The sequence below is a fragment of the Eleutherodactylus coqui genome, chromosome 1 (genome assembly GCF_035609145.1).
Source record: "Eleutherodactylus coqui strain aEleCoq1 chromosome 1, aEleCoq1.hap1, whole genome shotgun sequence".
Classification (NCBI taxonomy): Eukaryota; Metazoa; Chordata; class Amphibia; order Anura; family Eleutherodactylidae; genus Eleutherodactylus; species Eleutherodactylus coqui.
The window spans coordinates 476,326,797-476,349,568 of NC_089837.1; the positions used below are offsets into that span (position 1 = coordinate 476,326,797).

Here is a 22,772-nt window from a genome sequence, read left to right on the forward strand (position 1 = left end):
GTATTTTGTGAGAGCAATAACAGTTTGTCAATCTACCATGCTGCATCTGGAGGTAAATACAATCCTAACCTTGGGGCCGACCCAAAAAGTACCTCATATGGGCTGAGGCCTATTCTTTCAGGTGTGTACCTTCTGGAGAAGAGTACCAAGGGGAGGCTCTCGGTCCATGGTCTACTGAGCTCTGCCATGGCCTTCTGGATCATGGTTTCTAAGGTACCATTTAAACTTTCTGCTCTACCACTGCTTTGTGGATGGTACGGAGAATAAAAGGCCAGTTCTCCTCCCAACACTTTAATTACATATTGCATCACTTCCCCCATGGAGGGAATACCTTGGTCACTCTTAGTTGTCTGTAGTACTCTGTACCTGTATACCACCTCAGAAGTCAATATTTGTTGGTGGCGTTTGTGGGCGGGTATGTCAGAATGTCTACTCTGAGAACAAGTCTAGGCAGACCAGACCGAACTCATACCTGCCCACCCTTGGCAGTTGGAAGTAGTCTACTTGAAGATGCTGAAACGGGTAGTCGGGCCGAGGGGTGCACTGCATGGGAGCTTATACAGACTTACCCACGTTGTTCGGTTCACTGAATCAGGCAGCCCTGTGTGTGTGTGGTTGCCATGACGCTAAATCCTGATGCAGACCAGTGACTAGTGACCACAGCTGTTTGTGACAGGTGTGTATTTTCATGGGAGGCCGAAGCCCTGGCCATGATGGGATAGGGGCCTGTGGGAGACGAGGCTGGTTGGATAGCATCCATTTATCCCTAGGTATCTCTTTGCCCCTCTTTAGTCACCTTTTGTAACTGAATCAACAGGTCATAATCCACCGGGGGTGTCATCTGAGGGGGTACCTGTACCGCCCCAGCCCCTGAAGGATCAAGTCTGGGCTTCTCTGTGGCTGTCTTCACAGCCTGATCAGCTGGGCGATTTACAGTTGCCTCAGGTGCCATCCATGGAGTGGCCTTTTGTTGCATATTTTGGCCACTCTCTCTGGCAGCAAGAGGGCTTCCGTCGGTGCTGGTACACCTTTTCTGTTTCTAATTGCTTTATTTTCAAGAATGACCTCACTCTCCAGATGGTTCTGTAGTCATGAGCAATGCCAGTGGGAGTCTGTGTAGACATTGGTTAGAAGTGGTTTGGCTTTGTAAGGAGAGCACAACATAATTTGTGTAGAACCTGCCTTCTGGACCATACCTCGATCCATCCACAAAGAGCGCAAAATCAGGGTTATCTAATGACTGATCAACATGACCGAATCCCCTGTCTCCTGGGCCATTAGCTAGTACATAGTCATGTCTATCAATCTGAAAGGGAAAACTTGTCAGGTGATTATTCCCACTCCCCCCCCCCTTTCTCCAGAGGCAGCAAGGTAGCTGGACTGGGGGTGTTGTAACGCTGGCACGTTAAGTGGCATGAGCAGTATTCACTGTAGGTAAAAGTGAAGCAAAATCTTAGCAAAAACCTATGACAGTGTTCTAAATACACGGTGTTCCAAACTTATTATTTCCTCTGCTGCTAGGTATAAACTTAACTTAGAAAAAGGGCTAATGGAAGGCACTCAGTCCAAGGTTTGCCCGTTTCCTCCATTGCCTTTTGTATCTTAAATTTTAGGGTACCGTTCATTCTTTCTACTTTCCCACTACTCCATGGATGGTAGGGTGTATGAAAGGCCTGGGATATACCCAGAGCAGACATGATGTGTTGCATTATTTCATCTGTGAAGTGTGTACCTTTGTTTGACTCAATCACTTCCGGTACCCCGTATCTGCAGATTACCTCGTTCATGAGCTTCTGTGCGGTTACCTCCTCATTTACCTTGGTAACAGGGTAGGCCTCCAACCTGAAAAGACATCAACAGCAAGCACATATTCATACTTCCCAACAAGTGGGAGCTGAATGTAGTCAATTTACAATCCCTGAAATGGGTAGAGTGGTCCAGGCAAGTGTTATGTGGGCCCTTTACTTCTGCTCTGGGTTGCCTATGGCACAGATCATGCAAGACTGGACAAATGATGCAACAGCTACAGAGTACCCAGGAGTCACCCGTCCTCGTTCAATCGCTGACATCATTGCTGCTTTGATAGGTGCGTCTTTCCGTGCATCAACTGGACCATCATAGGGCACAGAGACCATGGTAAGCAAGTTCTATTGACTGTTCACCATACGCCCTCCTGTTCTACTGCTCCCATTTTTAGTCCATTTTTCATTTTCTTCCTTGTAACTGTAAAGTCCTTAGCATATCAATGTCCACAGTTTTGTCAATGTCCAAAGTTTTGTCTCTGGCTTATGTTGTCAGTATCTTCTTTTCTTCTACGGTTTGAGGGCCGCTGCCTTTGCTATGCTTTCTAAGATGGCGTTGCCTCTTGCTTCTCCAGTGTAGGAATTGGTGTAAGCTTTCCACTTTGTCAGGTAGAAGTAGGGCCTCCATGAGACTCTGCACCGCTGCACCATTCTTAATTGGCTGTCCTACTGAGGTAAGAAACTGTCTGGCCTTCCATATTGGGCCGTAATCATGGGCTATGGCAAATGCATACCGGGAATCAGTGTAAATTTTTGCCGTCTTACCTTCTGCCACTCTACACGCCTCAGTGAGGGCCTTCAGTTCTGCTTCTTCTGCTGTGACATGCGGAGACAGAGCTTCTGCTTTTAGGACATTTTGTTGTGTGACCACTGCATATCCGGTGTGGAGTCATCAATCCTCACCCTGGTACCATCTACAAAAAGCTCAAAATATGCATTGTTAACAAGAGGTTCCAGTAACTATTTTTAAAACCTGAATTTTCTTGTTGCATCAATGCTAGACAATCATGCTGATAATAATTAAAAAAATAAATAAATAGCTGATCTGTAATACCTAGATCACCTATGCCTTCTCCTCCCCCATTTGAACTAGGATACTTGATTGGAAGAAGAGTAGCTGGGCTCAAAGTAGTGTGTCTTTTCTTGACTGAAAAAGAGGTGTTTGCTGGAGGACGTATCTCACGCAAAATACCCATTGGAACCAAGTCTCCCACTTGTCCCCAACAACATTTTCTTGTGGTAAACTAAAGGGTTACTGTTTGACCCAGGGGTGTGTATCCTGGTTTCAGACATACCATCTTAGGGGGTACATTCAATTTCCCTATGTCTGTCTTGGAGGTGGCCAACAATTTGTCAGGACCTGCGGAAAACTGAGTTTCTACAGCGGCTGTCAGGACAAACGCGTGAGCTGGATCCACCAAGAGAGCAGTTAGTTTACAAAACTCTTCTGAACTGGCACATGAGGTCTCAACCTGTACCGATCCATCCGGTGAGAATTTGAGGGATGCAGATATGATATCAGCGCCAATAACAGAGACATGAGTTACATCAGGGCAGAATAATCTATAAACCTCTATCCACATTGGAAATGTGATATTCTTTAAGCAAATTCATTATTAATCTGATCCTGTCTGCAATGTCTCATCAAATTTGAGAAAAAAATTACTTTTTCTTACTGCCCAATATTCTCACCCCCTCCTTTGTGGACAAGAGAGGGATGACCAATTACGTACTTTTACATCATCTAGCTTCACTCCTTCAATTCTGTCCATTTGCATGTGTCTTCATGCTTTCATTTACAATTTGCAATCTTCAAATTCACATCCCAAACAAGTAAGGTGCAGAGGGAGGAGAATTTTTTTATCCCCAGTCAATATCTGCATCACACATTTTACATTCATCATAGTCTGAACACTGGTCATTAATAGGGATGAGCGAACGTGTCCGTTACGGACATATCCGCACCCGGACACCGGCTTTGCCGAACACTGCAGTGTTCGCGCGTAAGTGTCCGGGTGCCGCCGGGGGGCGGGGAGATGCGCGGCGGCGCGGGCGGCAGTAGCGGGGAACAGGGGGGAGCCCTCTCTCTCTCCCTCTCCCCCCCCCACTCCCCGCCGCACCCCCCCGCGCTGCCACGGCGGCCCCCGAACTTTTTCGCCCGAACACTGAAGTGTTCGCAAAGTTCGGTGTTCGGGCGAAAAAGGGGCGGAGCCGAACGTGTTCGCTCATCTCTAGTCATTAACTTTCATCCATCCATGTGGTCAAGTCTGCCCCCCTGTGTGAAGGTGTGCCAGCACGACACACAGGCAGAACACAGAAAAAAAGTGTCATAAACGTGTGTAAAATGAGACAGCTCGGATTGGGTTAAAACATGTGTCTCTGGGTAAAGAATTGGCTCAGAGAAAGAAAGCAGAGGGTGGTAATAAATGGTCCATACTCTGATTGTGCCTCCGTTGCTAGCGGGGTGGCACAGGGTTCAGTATTAGGCCCCGTTCTGTTCAATATATTTATCAACGACCAGATAGATGGGCTGCACAGTAAAATATCAATATTTGCAGATTACACAAAATTATACAATATAATCAATGCAACGAAGGACAAGGTACGGCTACAAATGGACCTAGATAAGCTGGGGGCTTGGGCAGAAAAATGGCAAATGAGGCTCAATGTTGAAAAATGTAAGGTTATGCACATGGGCCGGAGAAACGGATGTCACCAATATACACTAAATGCGGTACTGCCAGGGAAAAGTGATATGGAAAAAGACCTGGGGGTACTAGTGGATTGTAGATTAAACTGGAGTAACCAATGCCAGTCAGCTGCTGCAAAAGTTGATAAAGTCTTGGGGTGCATTAAAAGAGGTACAGGGGGGAGGGACGAGAACATTATTCTTTCACTATATAAGGCACTTGTCAGGCCTCACATGGAATACTGTGTACAGTTCTGGTCACCGGTGCTCAGGAAAGATGTTACAGTGCTGGAGGGGGTTCAAAGAAGGGCAACAAAACTAATACATAGAATAAAGGGACTGGAATACTCAGAGAGGCTATCCAAATTGGGATTACTTACCCTGGAAAAAAGGGGTGATCAAATAACTATGTATAAATACATGAGGGGACAATACAAGGATCTCTCCCAAGATCTGTTTATACCCAGGACTGCGGCGGTAATGAGAGGGCATCCGCTATGTCTAGAAGAAAGCAGATTTCACCGCCAACACAGAAAAGGGTTCTTTACTGTAAGAGCAGTGAGACTGTGGAACTCTCTGCCTGAGGATGTGGTGATGGCAAGATCCATAGAGGAGTTTAAAAGGGGACTAGATGTCTTTCTGGAGGGGAAGGATATAAATCTTAGGTTAATTGTTAATCCAGGTATACAGGCAGGTAGGAATTATTAGAGGTTGATCCAGGGATTAGTCTGATTGCCATTAGGGAGTCGGGAAAGAATTTTCCCCCAAAAGGGCTAATTGGCCTCTGCCTCTTGTTTTTTTTTTTTTGCCTTCCTCTGGATCAACCACATAGGAGGATAAACAGGCTGGACTAGATGGACATTGTCTTCATTCGGGCTTACATACTATGTTACTATGTTACAAGCAGACATCATTTGAAAGGCATTGAGGTGAGTGTTATAATGTTATAAAGTACATGATTCTACTGAGTTGAGATTGTAAATGAGTGTTATTTTTGACAAATTGTGTGAAAAAGTTTGCTGAGTGACTGAGATATTATTCTATCTTCCTTATTTATTGAAGCAGTTATATGCTATATTAAATGCTGGTGTCTTTAGAATGCATGGGTATCAGTGCTGTTTCAGCCCCCCTCTCTCCCTCCTTCTCTGTCTTTGACCATGAACGAAGAGTGAAGTCCAAAAATGACAGTCCCCACCTTTGCAAAATAACTCTGACTGTTATCTCTCAGTGAATATGAAACACAGACTGAACAAACTTGTTTTAAACTCATAAAAAAAGGAAATATATGCTAGGAGCTTCTGACGATGCAACATTTTCTGCATTTTTAACCCTTGTATTCTTAAAATCCCCCACAGAATGTGAGTGCGGTATAACTTTCTTACATTTGTATGAAGGAGACCAAGACATACAACAAAGATTTATATTACATAACGTCAAGACATACAAGACAAATAGTAGTGGTTATTTGTCACATAATTGTCCACAGATTCTCCATGAACTTGCTTCCACTTCTACTGCTGGGGTCTAATGCTCCTGTTTACTGATACCCCACCTGCTCTAACAATTTAGTACATCACTGAACATCTATTTGTGACCTCAGACCCCAGCAAGAATGTACCTTAAAATCCCTATCTTTCCTGCCTTCTAAGACAGCATAATTCATTAGATTTATTACAAGCTTCCATTCGATTAAAGCAAACAAAGCTACTTTCCAAGGTTAGTATCACATTCTCTCTGTTCTTATCTCATGAGGCCCTGAGAAGAAGACAGAGGCAAGGAGGGGGGGGGGGTTGTCTCAGCCTGCAACTTCAAGTAAACAGTCTTTCTCTCACTAAAAGTAAGCTCTGTTAACCATTTGTGTGTGTGTGTATATATACACTACTGTTCAAAAGTTTGGGGTCACCCAAACAATTTTGTGTTTTCCATGAAAAGTCACACTTATTCACCACCATGCGTTGTGAAATGAATAGAAAATAGAGTCAAGACATTGACAAGGTTAGAAATAATGATTTGTATTTGAAATAACATTGTTTTTACATCAAACTTTGCTTTCGTCAAAGAATCCTCCTTTTGCAGCAATTACAGCATTGCACACCTTTGACATTCTAGCTGTTAATTTGTTGAGGTAAGCTTGAGAAATTGCACCCCACGCTTCTAGAAGCATCTCCCACAACTTGGATTGGTTGGATGGGCACTTCTGGCGTACCATACGGTCAAGCTGCTCCCACAACAGCTCAATGGGGTTCAGATCTGGTGACTGCGCTGGCCACTCCATTACCGATAGAATACCAGCTGCCTGCTTCTGCTGTAAATAGTACTTGCACAATTTGGAGGTGTGTTTAGGGTCATTATCCTGTTGTAGGATGAAATTGGTTCCAATCAAGCGCTGTCCACTGGGTATGGCATGGCATTACAAAATGGAGTGATAGCCTTCCTTATTCAGAATCCCTTTTACCCTGTACAAATCTCCCACCTTACCAGCACCAAAGCAACCCCAGACCATCACATTACCTCCACCATGCTTAACAGATGGCGTCAGGCATTCTTCCAGCATCTTTTCATTTGTTCTGCGTCTCACAAACGTTCTTCTTTGTGATCCAAACACCTCAAACTTGGATTCATCCGTCCACAACACTTTTTTCCAGTCTTCCTCTGTCCAATGTCTGTGTTCTTTTGCCCATCTTAATCTTTTTCTTTTATTGGCCAGTCTCAGATATGGCTTTTTCTTTGCCACTCTGCCCTGAAGCCCTAAATCCCGCAGCCACCTCTTCACTGTAGATGTTGACACTGGTGTTTTGCGGGTACTATTTAATGAAGATGCCAGTTGGGTACCTGTGAGGCGTCTATTTCTCAAACTAGAGACTCTAATGTGCTTATCTTCTTGCTTAGTTGTGCAACGCGGCATCCCACTTCTTTTTCTACTCTGGTTAGAGCCTGTTTGTGCTGTCCTCTGAAGGGAGTAGTACACACCGTTGTAGGAAATCTTCAATTTCTTAGCAATTTCTCGCATGGAATAGCCTTCATTTCTAAGAACAAGAATAGACTGTCGAGTTTCAGATGAAAGTTCTCTTTTTCTGGCCATTTTGAGCGTTTAATTGACCCCACAAATGTGATGCTCCAGAAACTCAATCTGCTCACAGGAAGGTCAGTTTTGTAGCTTCTGTAACGAGCTAGACTGTTTTCAGATGTGTGAACATGATTGCACAAGGGTTTTCTAATCATCAATTAGCCTTCTGAGCCAATGAGCAAACACATTGTACCATTAGAACACTGGAGTGATAGTTGCTGGAAATGGGCCTCTATACACCTTTGTAGATATTGCACAAAAAAACAGACATTTGCAGCTAGAATAGTCATTTACCACATTAGCAATGTATAGAGTGCATTTGTTTAAAGTTAGGACTAGTTTAAAGTTATCTTCATTGAAAAGTACAGTGCTTTTCCTTCAAAAATAAGGACATTTCCATGTGACCCCAAACTTTTGAACGGTAGTGTATATATATATATATATATATATATATATATATATACAGACACACACACATATACATCCATGTCTATCTACCTAGTATTATACACCTTTTCTTATATATCTATAGGTGACATAATCACACTCTTGCACTGTATCTATATCTGTATCTATATCTATTATCACATATTGATCCACTCTCTCTCTCTCTGCCACCAAATCACATGCATTCACTATGCTTGTTCCCCATATTTCTCTCACTACCTGACTGTCAATGTAACGTTCAGTGGACACTCTCCCGATGCCGGGCACAATATATCACGTCCTGTACTTTTAAGCAATTCAGCAGCAACACAGTTTAGCAATCTGTCTTTACTAGAAGGGATCCAATAATGCACATTTAACCTATACACTTTTTGATTTGAGGACAATCCTCTATCAGTGGGCCAAACCCACAACTATCCGCTGTGTACAGTGCATCAATCTTGGCTATAACCCAACAAATGCGTACTTATTGCCAACAACAATCCCTTTTTAAAGTTTGAGCAGGACATACATACACATAGAGAGAGCACTGGTACAATCGGGGTCGTTTCACTGCCCTGCCAGGAGTAACCAGGTTGACTTATTTCAACACTAACATCATCCGTCAGCACCCTCTATCTCCCCAGAAGGACTATTGGCCCCTTCCCGGAGAAGAGTCCGTCTGGACAAAACCTCAATAAATGTTACCCTCCTGTGACCAGTTTGTTGACTCTGCCGATTAACCAGTACTCTCAAACAACACAGGCATGCCAACCATTCCTTTTAAAATATGACAGGTTCTGTATTGCGTGGTCAAGACATAAGGTACCTGTCTGACGGATCTAGACTGAGCGGATCCAACACGGGCAAACAGACAAGCCTGGAACTGGCCACACAGGTATAGATAATTTATCTTACCGTGGTTTTGGTTGAGCCCGTGCCAGATCTTAGGATTGCCTCCGTGTGTCCGCGTCCTTCACGGTCCGATTGCGTCCGGATCCAAATCGACCATGGCCCCGCGTTTGGCGCCAGCTGTCGAGGATTTATTTATTTCGGGTCCACGGCGTAATCAATAGGAATGTTTGCACCCTTCCATATTTATGTTCAGAGATTGTGCGCACAATGGAAGAGATCACACAGAGACAAGACTGTCAGTGTAGAAAGTCTTCCTGGACTCTGTTTATTAGTAGGCGTATAGCATCTTATATAGCATTATGAGTTAATTGCAATTTATGGGCATGCAGGAAGCAATACGTGATTGTAAATCAAAGCATGGGATTGAGTAGTCCAAATAAGATCTTTTTACATCCGGTCCTGCGTGAGCTTCTGTCGTCATCGACGTCCGACATCACGTGGTTTCAGGTGCAAACCAGCGCCATCTTTTCGTGTTTAATGGAGGGGGCAGGGGTGGAGGGAGCAGTGTGTCATCAAATGACGCCTGAGGGTTATGTGCGGGTTAAAAATGTGCCCTTAGGTTATGAGCGTGTATTTTTATCAAGCTGCATATTCTGATAACGGTTAGCAGAAGAGGATGTGGCCGGCACATTCCGTTGTGCTGGCTCAGAATGTGAAATAGACATTTCACCTTGGAGATAGATAGATATAATATATTATATTATATTATATCTATCTCCTCTATACTAGTGCAGACCAGGAAAGGTGGGAGGTTGACAGGGATGACAACCCTAACCTCAACACCCAGGTGGGGTGAGTATATGGACTTTATGTTTACTGAGTAATGTTATATGGACTCTGTTTACGTTGTTTGATGTGCTATGAATAGAGACTGACAAGAGCCATGTTTAAAGAGAATCCACGTCTCTGGAGCATTTCTACATGGCTGGTGGCCATTCCGGTATCAAAGGTGAGCAATCCAGTGGCAAGCGGACTCCAACTTGTCACATAGGGTGGAGGATGCACTGGCACAAATGGAATGGCGCACAAAGCTGCAGAGAGCAACATGTGAGCAAATGGATTTTCCTGTGAGCTGTAGTGCTAGAGGAGTTTAATGGGCCAGGAGGCTGGAAAAACTCTGGTTGCTGTGTGGACAACACGGATAGTTGTGCACCAGAGAGTCCGGTGGCCAGGAGGTCAGTTCCAGTAAGGTTGGAGGTGAGAACCTGCCAGCTGATAGTGGGTGACATCCCACGGTTTGTGGACTTGCATCACAGCAGAACAAGTCTACTGTGATGCCAGACATTTTGCCATTTCTCTTTTGCGGTCCAGAGACCGATAAGGGGGTGAGTTTAACCTTTGAGATGCCTTATAAAATGGTGACATGGGTCCTGACAAAATGTGAGAGAATGCCTTTAGAATTCGTGTTGGCATAGACTTTCCCCATTTTTTTCAACTGTGGGAGGCAAAGGATTCAGTGTATGTTCCTACAAAAACTGCAGGTGTGAACTGTATTCAGGGACTGTCATCTGTGGGTCCAGAGGAGTGGCAGCAATGCCAACTATTAAGTTGGGGGGAGTGGGGAGAGCATTTCAAGGACTGAGGAAATGAGGCAATATGGACTGAAACATTCTGATAATGCAAAATCAGACAAAATGCATAACGTTTCTTTTTTGCAGGTTGGTGTAGGGGAATCTGCACAATGTGAACTGACATCCATTAACCCTGAAATGTCATGTATGGGGGAGTGTGGGATGTGTTTTCTATATGATGTGCCTAATATGGAGTTATAATCCCCAAATGAGGTCGGGGTATGAACAGGTTGCTGTAGGGAGTGCAGCCAACTCCCATGCGGGAGTTAGCATGACTATGCCTCTAGTGATAGAGAGGAGTAGTGAAAGCAAACTAGAGAGAGAGGAGACAAGTAGTACTAAAGGCTTGAAAAAAAAGAAGAAAAAGGCTGCTTCTAGCAAAGAAAAAGACCAGGGTGAGACAGACCGCAAAGCCTTGCTTAGAATTCAGGAAGCATTTGCACTGATGCAAGTTTACATAAAGTTTCTTGAGGAAGCATGTCAAACGGCTAATAAAAGATATGACACGCAGTTGGAAAAAGAAAGGGCCAACTTGTGTCTGCTTGGAGTAGAGGCCAAGAGGCAAAGGCTGTTAGCAGAGGAGCAGACAGAAAGAATCCTCATAGATAAGAAAAGTGCTTTCCAGGAAGCTGATCACCTGAAAGCACAGAATGCAGCTCTCTTACAGGAGATTGAGCACCTTAGGAGATTAACTGAAGTTGAAACTGAACAAAGGTTGTCGCTGGAACAGAAAACTGTCCAGTGTGTACAAAGTTTAGAAGAAATGAGAAGTGAGAAAAATAAGTATGAGGGATGTCTTTCAAAAGCCCGTGAACAGATGCAAGACCTCAGAGGTGGAGGGGCAGTATAAACTGGACTGTAGGAAACTGCAAATGAAAACCCAAGAGCTGGAGATGAGGTGTTGCAAGTTAGAAAGAGATTCTACAGATGCACAGAATCAAGCTACAGGTTTGCAGAGTTGAAAATGCGGTTAGCAAAGAAAAATGGTGAATTGGACTTCCAGATAAGTCAGCTTAAGGAAAAACTGGAGAGGGAGAAAACTGCTTGCAGTCAGACAGAGAAGCAAGCAGAGATCTTGAAAGACAGACTGGGTTAGGTAAGGAAAACCAGGAAGCGCTCCACGAGAGACTCGTGTCCCAGCTACAGTTGCGCTTGGATGAGAAAGCTGAACTACATGAAACCCAGATCAAGGAGCTAGAACTGAGTCATGCTCTAGCTATGAGGGAACTGTCCAAGCTGTTTGAGCAAACTGAAAAGGTGATATAAACATTGAAAAGTGAGTGTATTAAGCTGACCTAAAAAGTGAAGGTATTGTTGGAAGATAAACATGAATCTGAATGCAAGAAAAATGCAGTAGAGATGCAGTTTCAAGAGCTACAAGTTAGGATAACTGAAGGTGACAGCATGCAAACAGCGCTGTCTGAGCAGGTGAGCAGACTGCAGCTGGAGCTGGAAGCTCAGACTAAAGAGTCTCAGAAGCTGCTGCAAGAAGAGACGCAGCAGAGGCTTGGTCTCAGTGCACACCTGAAGACAATGCAAGATGAGAGAAATGTGTTCCTCAAGCGGTTAGAGGAAGATGCACAAACTAAGAGAGACCCGTCTGAGCAGAATGCAACACTTCAGGCTGAGGTATCGATTCTGGAAAAGAAAATGGAGAAGAGTGCTGTGCGCTTGGAGTTTGTTGAAGAGCAAAAGAAGAAAGTTCAAAAGGAATTAGAAGCTGCAAATCAATGGTACGAAGAAAAAGCAGATGCTCATGACAAACTAGAGAAGGCTAACACTAGACTTCAGCAAGAATTAAAAGTTATCAGTGTGGATCTGGATCACCAACATCAGATTGTGTCCAACTTGAGAAAGAAATAGAAGTTTGATCAGTTGCTTAGTGAGAAGAAAACCATCTCTGTTAAATATGCAGAAGAACGTGATCATGCTAAAGCAGAGATTCGTGATAAAGAAACCAAAGTGATCTCCTTGCACTGCACCCTGGAAGAGGCATTCGAATTGAAGGTTGAGTTAGAAAGACTAAACAAGCAGTTGTGTTCAAGTCTGAACATGGAGTAACAGAAGCAAGAGAGGCTTCAGGATGAGCTTGAGAGAATGTCAGAGGACTTAAAGGGACAGCGTGCGATCGTCCAAGAATCGCAAGAAGACATAACTCAGGTGAAACTCCAGCTGTCACAGGTACAAGATGAGATGGAGAACGTCAAAGCTATGACTAGAGGGTCTGAGAACGTCAGGCAGAAAGCTGAAAATAAAGTGGAAAAACCAATGGCAGGATGAGGTATCCGAGCTATAAAAGAGCTTATATGAGGAAGCTAAAATATATGAAGCTCAAGTCCAGGAGCTGAAACAGAAGCAGATGAAACAAATGGTGAATTTGCAAGAAATGAAGGTCTTAAGGGGTCTGTTGTTAACTTGCAAGACAAATTAAATCAAAATCTAGAAAGGCTTGAAGCCTTTAGTCAGAGGATATGTTCTTTACCAAAGGATAGAGACCGTGTTCTAGAAGAATCCAGAACATAGAGTAAGACATTCACAGATGCAATGCAGAAAAAGGAAATGGAGGTCAGTGTATTGAAGGAGAAACTTTCTGACACTGAAGAGTTGAAAAGAGAGTTACATGAAGTATCTGGTCTTCTAGAGCAGGAGAGGGTGCAGCAGAATCAGTTGAAAGAGACACTACAAGAGTTCTTGAACATATAACTGGAAGGTGAGGAAAAGGCCATTGAAGGGTTCTTGGGCTGTTCATCAACTGACCTGAGTCAGAGATATCAACAGAAGCTAATTAGATTAAAAAGAGAGCTAGAGCTTGAACGAAGGAAGCGGACTGCACTTGGACATTCCAATGCTGCTCTACATGAACAAAACAAAGGACTTGAAATGGCTCTGGCAAAAAGAGAGGCAGATTTGGTTCAAGTGAACTTGCAAGTTCAAGCAATCCTGAAACTTATAGGAAAAGAAGACAGTCAAATGAGAGAGCTAGCAGGAAGTCTACGAGATGCTCTGAGAAAACAGGAAGCAAAGGTCACTAGTTGGGCTGAAGAACGGTCCCAGTTAGAATTGGAAGAAAGGGCTCGGGAGGAAAATAATGAAGCACCACCCTTGACATGCTCAGAGAAAGTGGTGTCAAAAGAAAAGGTGTAGTTTCAAAAGTTTGTCCAAAAGTCAAACGCAAAGATGACTCGTGGAATCAAATAGTCGTGTTGCTAGAAGGAAGGTTCAGAGACTAGAGAGGCCTAGGGCCCAGTTCAGGCAAGTAAAAGAAAAGAAAATCCTGATGAATCTTAAAAAGAAAGTAAAAACCATGAAAGTCATTGCAAAGGTGAGAGTTGAGCTACAGATGGAGGCTGAGCAGCCCTCAGAGTTACAAGACGAAGTAAAAATAAAAGAGACACCCGAGCCTGGAGTTTTATAATACGGCCTATGGCTTTTATCAAGGGGCGGGGGTGGAGTAGAGGATTACACAGATGACTGCAGAGTGTGCTAGTCAGGCATTCTGATACCTGCAAAAGGGAAAGAGGGTTAACATCCTGGGTGTAGCAAGAATTTGCTGCAAGAGAGGCAGTTTCTGCATGAAGCAGCAGAGACGCTGGCTGAGAGCCAGAGAGACAGCTCAGTGGAGCTGGAAGGGCTGCTAGCCCTATGGTCTAGTGCAGACCAGGACAGGTGGGAGGTTGACAGGAATGAGAACCCTAACCTCAACACCCAGGTGGGGTGCGTATATGGACTTTATGTTTACTGAAGAATGTTTTATGGACTCTGTTTACGTTGTTTGATGTGCTGTGAATAAAGACTGGCAGGAGCCAAGTTTAAAGAGAATCTACATCTCTGGAGCATTTCTGCATGGCTGGTGGCCATTCAGGCATCAAAGGTGGGCGATCCAGTGGCAAGCGGACTCCAACTTGTCACACTTGTAATATCACAGCTGTAAACGGAGTCAAATTCTTTTGTGATGTCACAGAAGAAAAGCTGACTAGAACCCACTTGTGATGTCACCACAGCTTACCTGACTGAAACCCACTGGTGATGTCACATCAGATACTTGAGTGGAATTCCCTAGTTGTGTCACAGAAGAATAGCTGACTGGAACCCACTTGTGATATCACAACACATTTTGATGTCGCAGCAGTTTATCTGAATGAAAGAAGCTTCTGAGGTCACAGCAATTGCCTGACTGGAATTTGCTTCTGAAGTCAAAACAAATTATTTAATAATAGAGATGAGTGAGCACCAAAATGCTCGAGTGCTCGTTACTCGAGTCGAACTTTCAGTGATGCTCGAGAGTTCGTTTCGAGTCGCGAACCCCATTGAAGTCAATGGGCGACTCGAGCATTTTTGTATATAACTGGTGCTCCGCTAAGGTTTTCATTTGTGAAAATCTTAGCAAATCACCAAAGTCATGTAAAAAAACACAGAAATGGATAGGGCAGGCGAGGAGCAACATGCAAGGCTGCATTTCGGGCTCCGAGGTCTCACTATTAAGCCACAATAGTGGCAAGAATGAGACCCCCCCCCCCCCCCGCACTGTCAGCATAAAGATCGTTCTCCTCTGCCACAGCTGTAACAGCTGTGGCAGAGAGAACGATGTTAGCCCATTGAATTCAATGGAGCCGGCAATACAGCCGGCTCCATTGAAAGCAATGGGCTGCCGGCGAGCGCGGGATGAATTTTCGGGAAGGGCTTAAAAATATAAGCCCTTACCTGAAAATCATCCTAAAATGTGTAAAAAAAGAAAAAAAAAAAAATTCATTCAGCTGAGAGCTGCCTCTGATTGATTGGTCCCTGCGGTGAGCCAATCAGAGGCAGCACTCACTCACCCATTCATGAATTCATGAATGGTCACAGCCTCACCAATCAGAGGCAGTTCTCACTCACCCAATCAGAGGCAGCCCATTCAGCAGGCGGGGATTTTAAATCCCCACCTGCTGAATACTACAGAAAGCAGTTCAGGAGAACTGCCGGCCAGACGCGGCTGAACTCCGGCTGCAGCGGAAAGGTGAGTATACTTTTTTTTTTTTTTTTACACATTTTAGGATGATTTTCAGGTAAGGGCTTATATTTTTAAGCCCTTCCCGGAAATTCATCCCGCGCTCGCCGCCAGCCCATTGCTTTCAATGGAGCCGGCTGTATTGCCGGCTCCATTGAATTTAATGGTCAGTACTCGTTTAATCGAGACGAGTACCGCGTGGTGCTCGTCTCGAGTAACGAGCATCTCGAGCACCCTAATACTCGAACGAGCATCAAGCTCGGACGAGTATGCTCGCTCATCTCTATTTAATAATACTGACTGAGACCTATTTCTGAGGCACAAATCAACAACATAGGACTATTGCATAATACCGGGATTTCCATCTGCTAATTTTATGACAATAGGATGCAAGATGTAGACCATGTGAATCGTTGCTCTCCCTCACCACTGTGCCAATCCACCAGTAATTAAAGGAGTTTTCCCACACCTGGGGTCCTTTTTTTCTACTGATTACCTATCTTCAGGCTAGATCATCAATAGATAATCATTAAGGGTCCAGCACTCAAGATTCCTGTCAATCAACTGATTCCTGGCACCACTGTCAATGTATTCAGTGCTGCATGCTAATAGCAATGTCAATATTGCAAAAGCCCATTGTAGTACTGCAGGCACAGCTCTCACTGAAGTCACTGGGAGTTTTGCATACAATAACAGTCCGGGCCACTGTACTACAGACAGCACGATCTGCTTTCTGCGCTGTCTATATTGACAGCTGTGCTGGGAATCAGCTGATTAGTGGAAATCCTGAGTGGCAGACCTCTGATTATCTAAGGATAGGTAATAAATAGAAAAAATGCCCAAAGTCCCAAACAACCTCTTTAAGAGAAAGACCATAACCCCCTATATCAGAGAGAGAGAGGGGGGGGGGGGGGGATCCCGATTGTTCCTGCCCCTGTCACTGATTTTTCACAGATGGCGCTTGCTGCTGCCAATTGTCATGGTAGAGCCTCAATCGATCACTCTAGCGGGGTTGCTAGTGCAGAGTCGCTAGAATACAGCTGCATTTGTACCCAGCTTTCCTAGGCTCTTGTACACATGCAGAACGAAAGCTCAAATCACCCTCTGGTCGGTCTAACGTCTCCAGCACTCTACAATACGCACACACACACTTGCTGCCACCACCAACTTGTATGTCACCGGTAAGCTGGAACCCAGATTATTAATTATGAACACAATTTCCGAATTCATGGTTCATTTTAAAAAGGACAAGGCTTGACTAAGAAATTGCAGATTTATTCTAAAAAAGACTAGCAGTGCTAAATATCTATGTATACAAAAATATACAGAAAAGGATGTTACGATGGAGATAAAGCTTACATGCATATACAACAGACAGTAATTTAAAATAAAACAAGGAGACAATATAAAGAAAGTTATCAGATTTGGGATATTTACCAAGGTTCTGATTTGTGTGGAGTCACTGAAGCAATTGGGAAAGCCTTACACCGTAGCGTATCTCTGAAGTCTGACAACTGGGTCCCTGGTTTCCCCAGAACACACCTCCCCCAGCCCTTTCTTAGTTCATTCAGAAAGGGGTGGGAGTAGAGGTGTAGTTGCCTCAAAAAATCATAATTTCCCATTTTTGCTATATCTGCCAGGCTGGCCCACCCGATTCCTAAAATAATTCATATTGGGCTAGGACCTTTACACGACTGATAACTCTTAATAAAAATTTTGGAGCCTGGATGTCTCTCTGGGAACCATCCAAGGTGTCACACCTCCCTGGCAGGGGAGTAATTGGAATCCCTCTGTAACTGACTAATTTGATTGCCATCATGATCAAATACTTCCTAAGGCCACATGGTCATCAAATGCCTGGCAGTTGTGAGGGAGGAGGGAAGACAAAGGAGGGAGGGTGTCAGTTGAACTTTCCTAGTGTCCTGAACAGCAGCTGATGGGTGGCTGATCGATACTGCATCAATCCTTTTTCACACCTTACATGAGATCTAATGAAGAGTAGAAACCACTATTATTTTTTTATGTTTAACTAAATATATCTGTGGGATGCTAGGTTTATACTGGTTGTGCTGCCATGTTTTTTGTTCATTGTGCTTCTCAGTTGTTTACAATACATTTGTAGTGCCCTAGACTTTAGGGACACTCAGCACTTAAATTACCTCCTATGATGTGTGTAATTGTGTTTATGAGTGCCTGTCTGTCTTGTGTAATGGAGGAGACAGGTGTGGGTTTTGTTTATTGTATAGTCTCTGTCAGGTCAAATGTCTGGTGTTGTGTCTGTCTAACTTGTATATATCTAGATGTGAGACACCCTACCTTCATGTGTCTTGTGAGTCATCCCCAAAGGCAGTCCTGGGATTGGGTAGAGGGATTCACCTGGAATCCCCTGGGGTTAGCTGGAGGGGAAGATATAACAATGCAGGCATGTAGGCAGCCAGCCTGCCAGAGTCTAAGAGAAAAAGGAAAAGCTTGAGTCTAGTCTAAAGCCTAGACAAAGAAAAGGGAGTCTGAGAAGGAGAGCCCCGGTAGCCGGAGAGTCTATTTCCACCCCATTGGAAAAAGCATGCCCAGTGCGGGTAAGACTTCACGTGTCCCGGGAGTAACCCTGAACTGGCCAGTGTCAACCGTGTGTAGAACTACCACTAAAGAGCAGCAGAATAGGAGCCACTTGAGTGCCAGATTAAGTTCCCTTAATTCCTCCACAAATAATGTTACCTCAGGATCACTTATGTCTACAGAGTGTCTGAGAGAAGTCTTACTAATTCTTATATCTGCTGAAAAATCAATGTTTTGCTTGTTACCATAAAAACTGTTAATGGACTTTGTTCAAGAGTTGAGTCAACTTTATACAGTTGTTTACCATAACGTCTCTGGTCTGGACTGTATCTATCATTATCAGCAGCATATTTAAGATAAAGGGTATTGGCATCACACTCTTCTGTCTATGTCTAATTACAACCGGTGAGTAGCTGAGCCAGGCCACAGCCGAACGAGCGGAGGGGAGCAGCAGAGCCACCCGTGACAGCTATCTTCTCAACCCCACTGTCTCCCTCACTCGGAAAGCTCTGCACCCATTTTTTTGGCTGTCACAAACAGGATTGTACCTCCATGCCTTTTTATACAAAGTACAGACTGAAAAACTGAGATTTGCAAACTTTAATGGGACAATGTGTCCTACAATGCAATATATGTTAAAGGAGGACTGTGTTGTATTAATGGAAGAGTTGGTTGTACAAGATGGTGACCAACTGCTAGAAAATTTAAAATGCACCACTATTTCACAAGATGGCGCCCAACTGTCTTTTTCATCAGGAGAAAAGCCTGTGAAAGCTTCGCGCCAAAACAACCCGCCACTGCTAAAGTCAAAGTAGGGGGTGTGAATCCCCCATTGTAATCAGTGATGAAAGTTGTTCTAGGGCCTCCCCCAGGATGGAGTTTGAGGAAAGCGTAAGTGAACTTGAAGAAAAAGACTCAGAACATGATCAGCAGCACAGCAGTAGACGCGCAACTTCTACAGGAATGTTGGCCACTCAAAACTACAAGCCTGCTGGCTATGCCCCAGTGGAGGCCTGCTGGTCCTTTGGGATGAACTGGAAATGCAACAGCACATTATCACCTGAGCCTTCCACGTCAAGCTTAGCTGCACCAGAAAACAGTTTGCATTTTTAAGGACACTCAAAGCCGAAGTAATCGTCAGCCTCACAAGAGAACGGAGGAGCCAACAGTCACCTGCCTGTCGCCAAGGAGAAGTAAACGAATACTGTCATGGTGCTTGCTGGATCCAATTACTCTGCAAGAAATAGGAACTCATCAGATGCCTGATACTGCCAATGTACAGTCTGACATGGCCCCACTGTTTCTGCATAGGAATAGCATTGAGATGCCAGCACAAAGCTGAGAGAACCGTATATGTTGCCTACAAGATCTGTACTATATCACTGCCCGCCATGGATACTGATTAGAGATGAGCGTACCTACTCAGCCACACCCCTTTTTCGCCCGAGCGCCGCGATTTTCAAGTACTTCTGTACTCGGGCGAAAAGATTCGGGGGCGCTGTGGGTGAGTGGGGGGTTGCAGCGGGCAGTGGGGGGGAGAGGGAGAGAGATAGGGCTCCCCCCTGTTCCCCGCTGCTACCCCCCACTCCGCCACACCTCCCCCCGCCCCCCGGCGCCCCCCGAATCTTTTCACCCGAGTACGGAAGTACTCGAAAATCGCGGTGCTCGATCGAGTAATTACTCGAAACGAGTATATTCGCTCATCTCTAATACTGATCCATAAGTACAACATAGAGGCTTTACAGCGCGTTCCAGGGTACCTCCAGACATATGTGATAAACTACCCTAATGCAAACTTCTGGGATCCAAAGAGGGACAACTGTCCAGTGGAGCAAGGATCTGATGTTGAAAACGGCTGGATCAGCGCCACCATCAAGTGGAATACTGACTGATGGAGTGTATTACCGGCCCTCCTCTTGGGTAGTTTGGCCAATACACCAGCAGCAGAAAAAGAAAATGCACTTCTGGAGGCCGAAGAAGATTTCATGAGATTCCGGCACCGCAGCATATCACTGTGCTCGTCCATTGGCATAAGTTCATTCTGCAAATATACACCTATTTTCACCACAGAGTTGAAAGAGGAAGAGCCAACTGCCCCTTGGGAGCATCCTAGGAGGGGAGGCTTCTAAAGTACATGCTAAAAAAATCTTTAAGGACTCCCTATGAGACAAATTACTGTACTTTGTGATTGTTTTCATACCTAGCTATTACCCCCTAATTTATGAGAAAGCACTTTATTTGAAGGACACTTTATGGACTTCATGTTTTTGTGAGCTGTGCTTTCATATATGGACTAATAATGATGCTTCGTTATTTGAATGTCTTGATTCTAAAATGTTATGCAACATTATGAGTAAACTGTGCAGGAGGAAGCAATTTACAGGCGTGTATAAGTTATATTATTCTGAAATGTGTAAATGTTTTCTATTCCTAGAGAGTACTAGGGTGTCTAGTGTCAAGATACAGTCCTTAAGTAAGTACTACCAGTGTCGAGTGTGCCACTTCCATGTCTTGCACCTCCTCAATGTTTTATATTTCCCTTTGGTGAAATCTCATCTGTCATGGCGAGTTGGAAGGTAGTGAAGGTCATACCACTACTACCGACAACCTAGCAAGACATCATTTCTTAGTTTTAGTGTCAGTAACAGTGATGTATTGTCTCAAAGCTTGGGCCCCATAGCATATGTCGATGTATCTCGAGTTCTACTTGACTCGACAGTCTTTAAAAAGCCACTGGCCAATGCTTCATGCTACATGCTGTCATAAATTAAAATCGCACATGAGACTTTTAAAAAATTTTGAAGTTATGCCAAAGTAAGGTTCTTAATGTAAAGGGTAACCTGAGGAGGAGTGAGGAATACGGTTCTACCGTACCCTCTCCAGTCTTGACTAGTGAGTTTTCTCCCATAACAATCCTATTTATTGAGACCGGTATAGCCACTCTTTATTGGGATTAAGGAGAGTTTTTCTTTTGATTAAGTAGCACACTGAGGGCAGTTCCATCTCGGATATAAGCTTTGTGTTTCATAGTGCACCGAGGTCGGCTTTCTCAAAGTAGGGGGGAGCTGTAGTGTTCCAGACTTTAGGGCCACTCAGGACTTTAATTACCTCCTGTGGTGTGTGTAATGTGTGTTTATGAGTGCCTGTCTGTCTTGTTTAATGGAGGAGACAGGTGGTGGTTTTTTGTATTGTATAGAGTCACTGTCAGGTCAAATGTTTGGTGTTGTGTATGTCTAACTTGTATATGTCTGGATGTGAGATACCCTACTCTCATGTGTCTTGTGAGTCCCCCACCCCCCAAAGGCAGTCCTGGGATTAGGTAGAGGGGTTCACCCAGAATACTCCGGGGTTAGCTGGAGGAGAAGATATAAAAAACAATTGTCGAGTAGCCAGGCTGCAGCCGAACTACGGAGCAGAGCAGCAGAGCCACCAGTGACAGCCATCTTCTCAACCCTGCTGTCTCCCTCACCTGGCAAGGCCTGCGGATGGTTACTGAACATTTATAAACTGATGAGATTTTTCAGCTTTACACAAGAAAAATGCCAGAAAATTTCTGTCCCCAAATTTTGTATCTCATTTGCTTTGCATTGTGTAAACCAAAATGCTGTCCTCTTTTATCTGATAGTCTGGAAGTCTATAGACACCAAACCACTAGTTGATCATTAAAGGAAGCACAATCTGAAGGGGGTTGAGAGCTCTAGGATGGATACCAAACATAAGTGTTTCCCATAACACCAATGAACTTGTTGTGCATTCCAGTGTGTAATTGTGGTGGTTAAGGTATTTAAAAAAGATCTCACATTAGTCCAAACTTCGTTTGGAGCTGCTTCACTATTCTCAAGAACCATTCTAAATAACTCCAATTCAATTAACATCCTAGCTGTAGTTTTATACCGACTACAATTCCTCAAAATTCTGGTATTGCGATGGCTTTTGCTTACACTTGGAAACGTTTGTGTGTGAATTTGAGAATATAATTTGAAGTAGTTCTCTTATGCTTTGTATCCTCTTTGCAGAAGGGAGCTTCGTGATTTTGGAGTGAAGGTCTCAATAATTGAACCTGGCGCTTTCAAGACACCAATTTGCATACCAGAAACTCATGTGAAGTCTGTGGAGCATCTGTGGTCAAATCTTCCTTCACAAATCAAAGATAACTTTGGTGAACAGTACTATCAGAAACGTGAGGCATTCTATTAGAATATGCTTTTATATGTTATGTATGTCTATAATGTTTGACTTACATTTGTTTTACTTATACACACAGATATCCAAAACATTACTCATCTAACTGGGACAAGTAGCCCCGAAATCCACTATGTCACAGACTGTATGGAACATGCCCTGACTGCTGTACATCCATGGGCAAGATATTCTCCAGGCCTGGACTGCAAGCTGTATTACATACCAGTGTCTTACCTACCCACTGTCTTATCTGATTATCTGCTGTGTCGATCATCACCTAAACCAGCATACCATCTTAGATAGACTTTTGATATCTCAAATCACACATGAGATAAAGGTCACCGGTAGGGGAATTTCAGTGGAGAGTTTTGTTCATCTCTTTATTAATTCTGACCTAAGATTGTCTTATCCCACTGATGTGACAATCATAATGTGTATAATTGTGATAAAGGTTTGGAAGAATGCCTGCTTAAAAAATTATAATTGAATAATACTCTATCGGATTGTGCTGCTTCAGTTGTTCTAGGTAGGAACTAGAGATGAGCGAACGTACTCGTCTGAGCTTGATACTCGTTCG

The 22,772-nt window shown here is 44.0% G+C and overlaps 1 protein-coding gene and 1 pseudogene across 1 annotated transcript in view; both read left to right on the forward strand.

Annotated features, from left to right (window-relative positions):
* The window catches only part of LOC136586422 (retinol dehydrogenase 7-like), a 34,157-nt gene extending 11,615 nt beyond the window's left edge, over window positions 1-22,542 (forward strand). The window contains exons 3-4 of the mRNA XM_066584496.1: window positions 22,030-22,193; window positions 22,278-22,542. Of these exons, the coding sequence (XP_066440593.1) occupies window positions 22,030-22,193; window positions 22,278-22,498 (385 nt within the window). The 3' untranslated portion in view covers window positions 22,499-22,542. The remainder of the gene's footprint in view (window positions 1-22,029; window positions 22,194-22,277) is intronic.
* LOC136616929 (myosin-9 pseudogene) lies at window positions 11,435-12,531 on the forward strand (annotated as a pseudogene).
* Window positions 22,543-22,772: the final 230 nt, after the last annotated feature.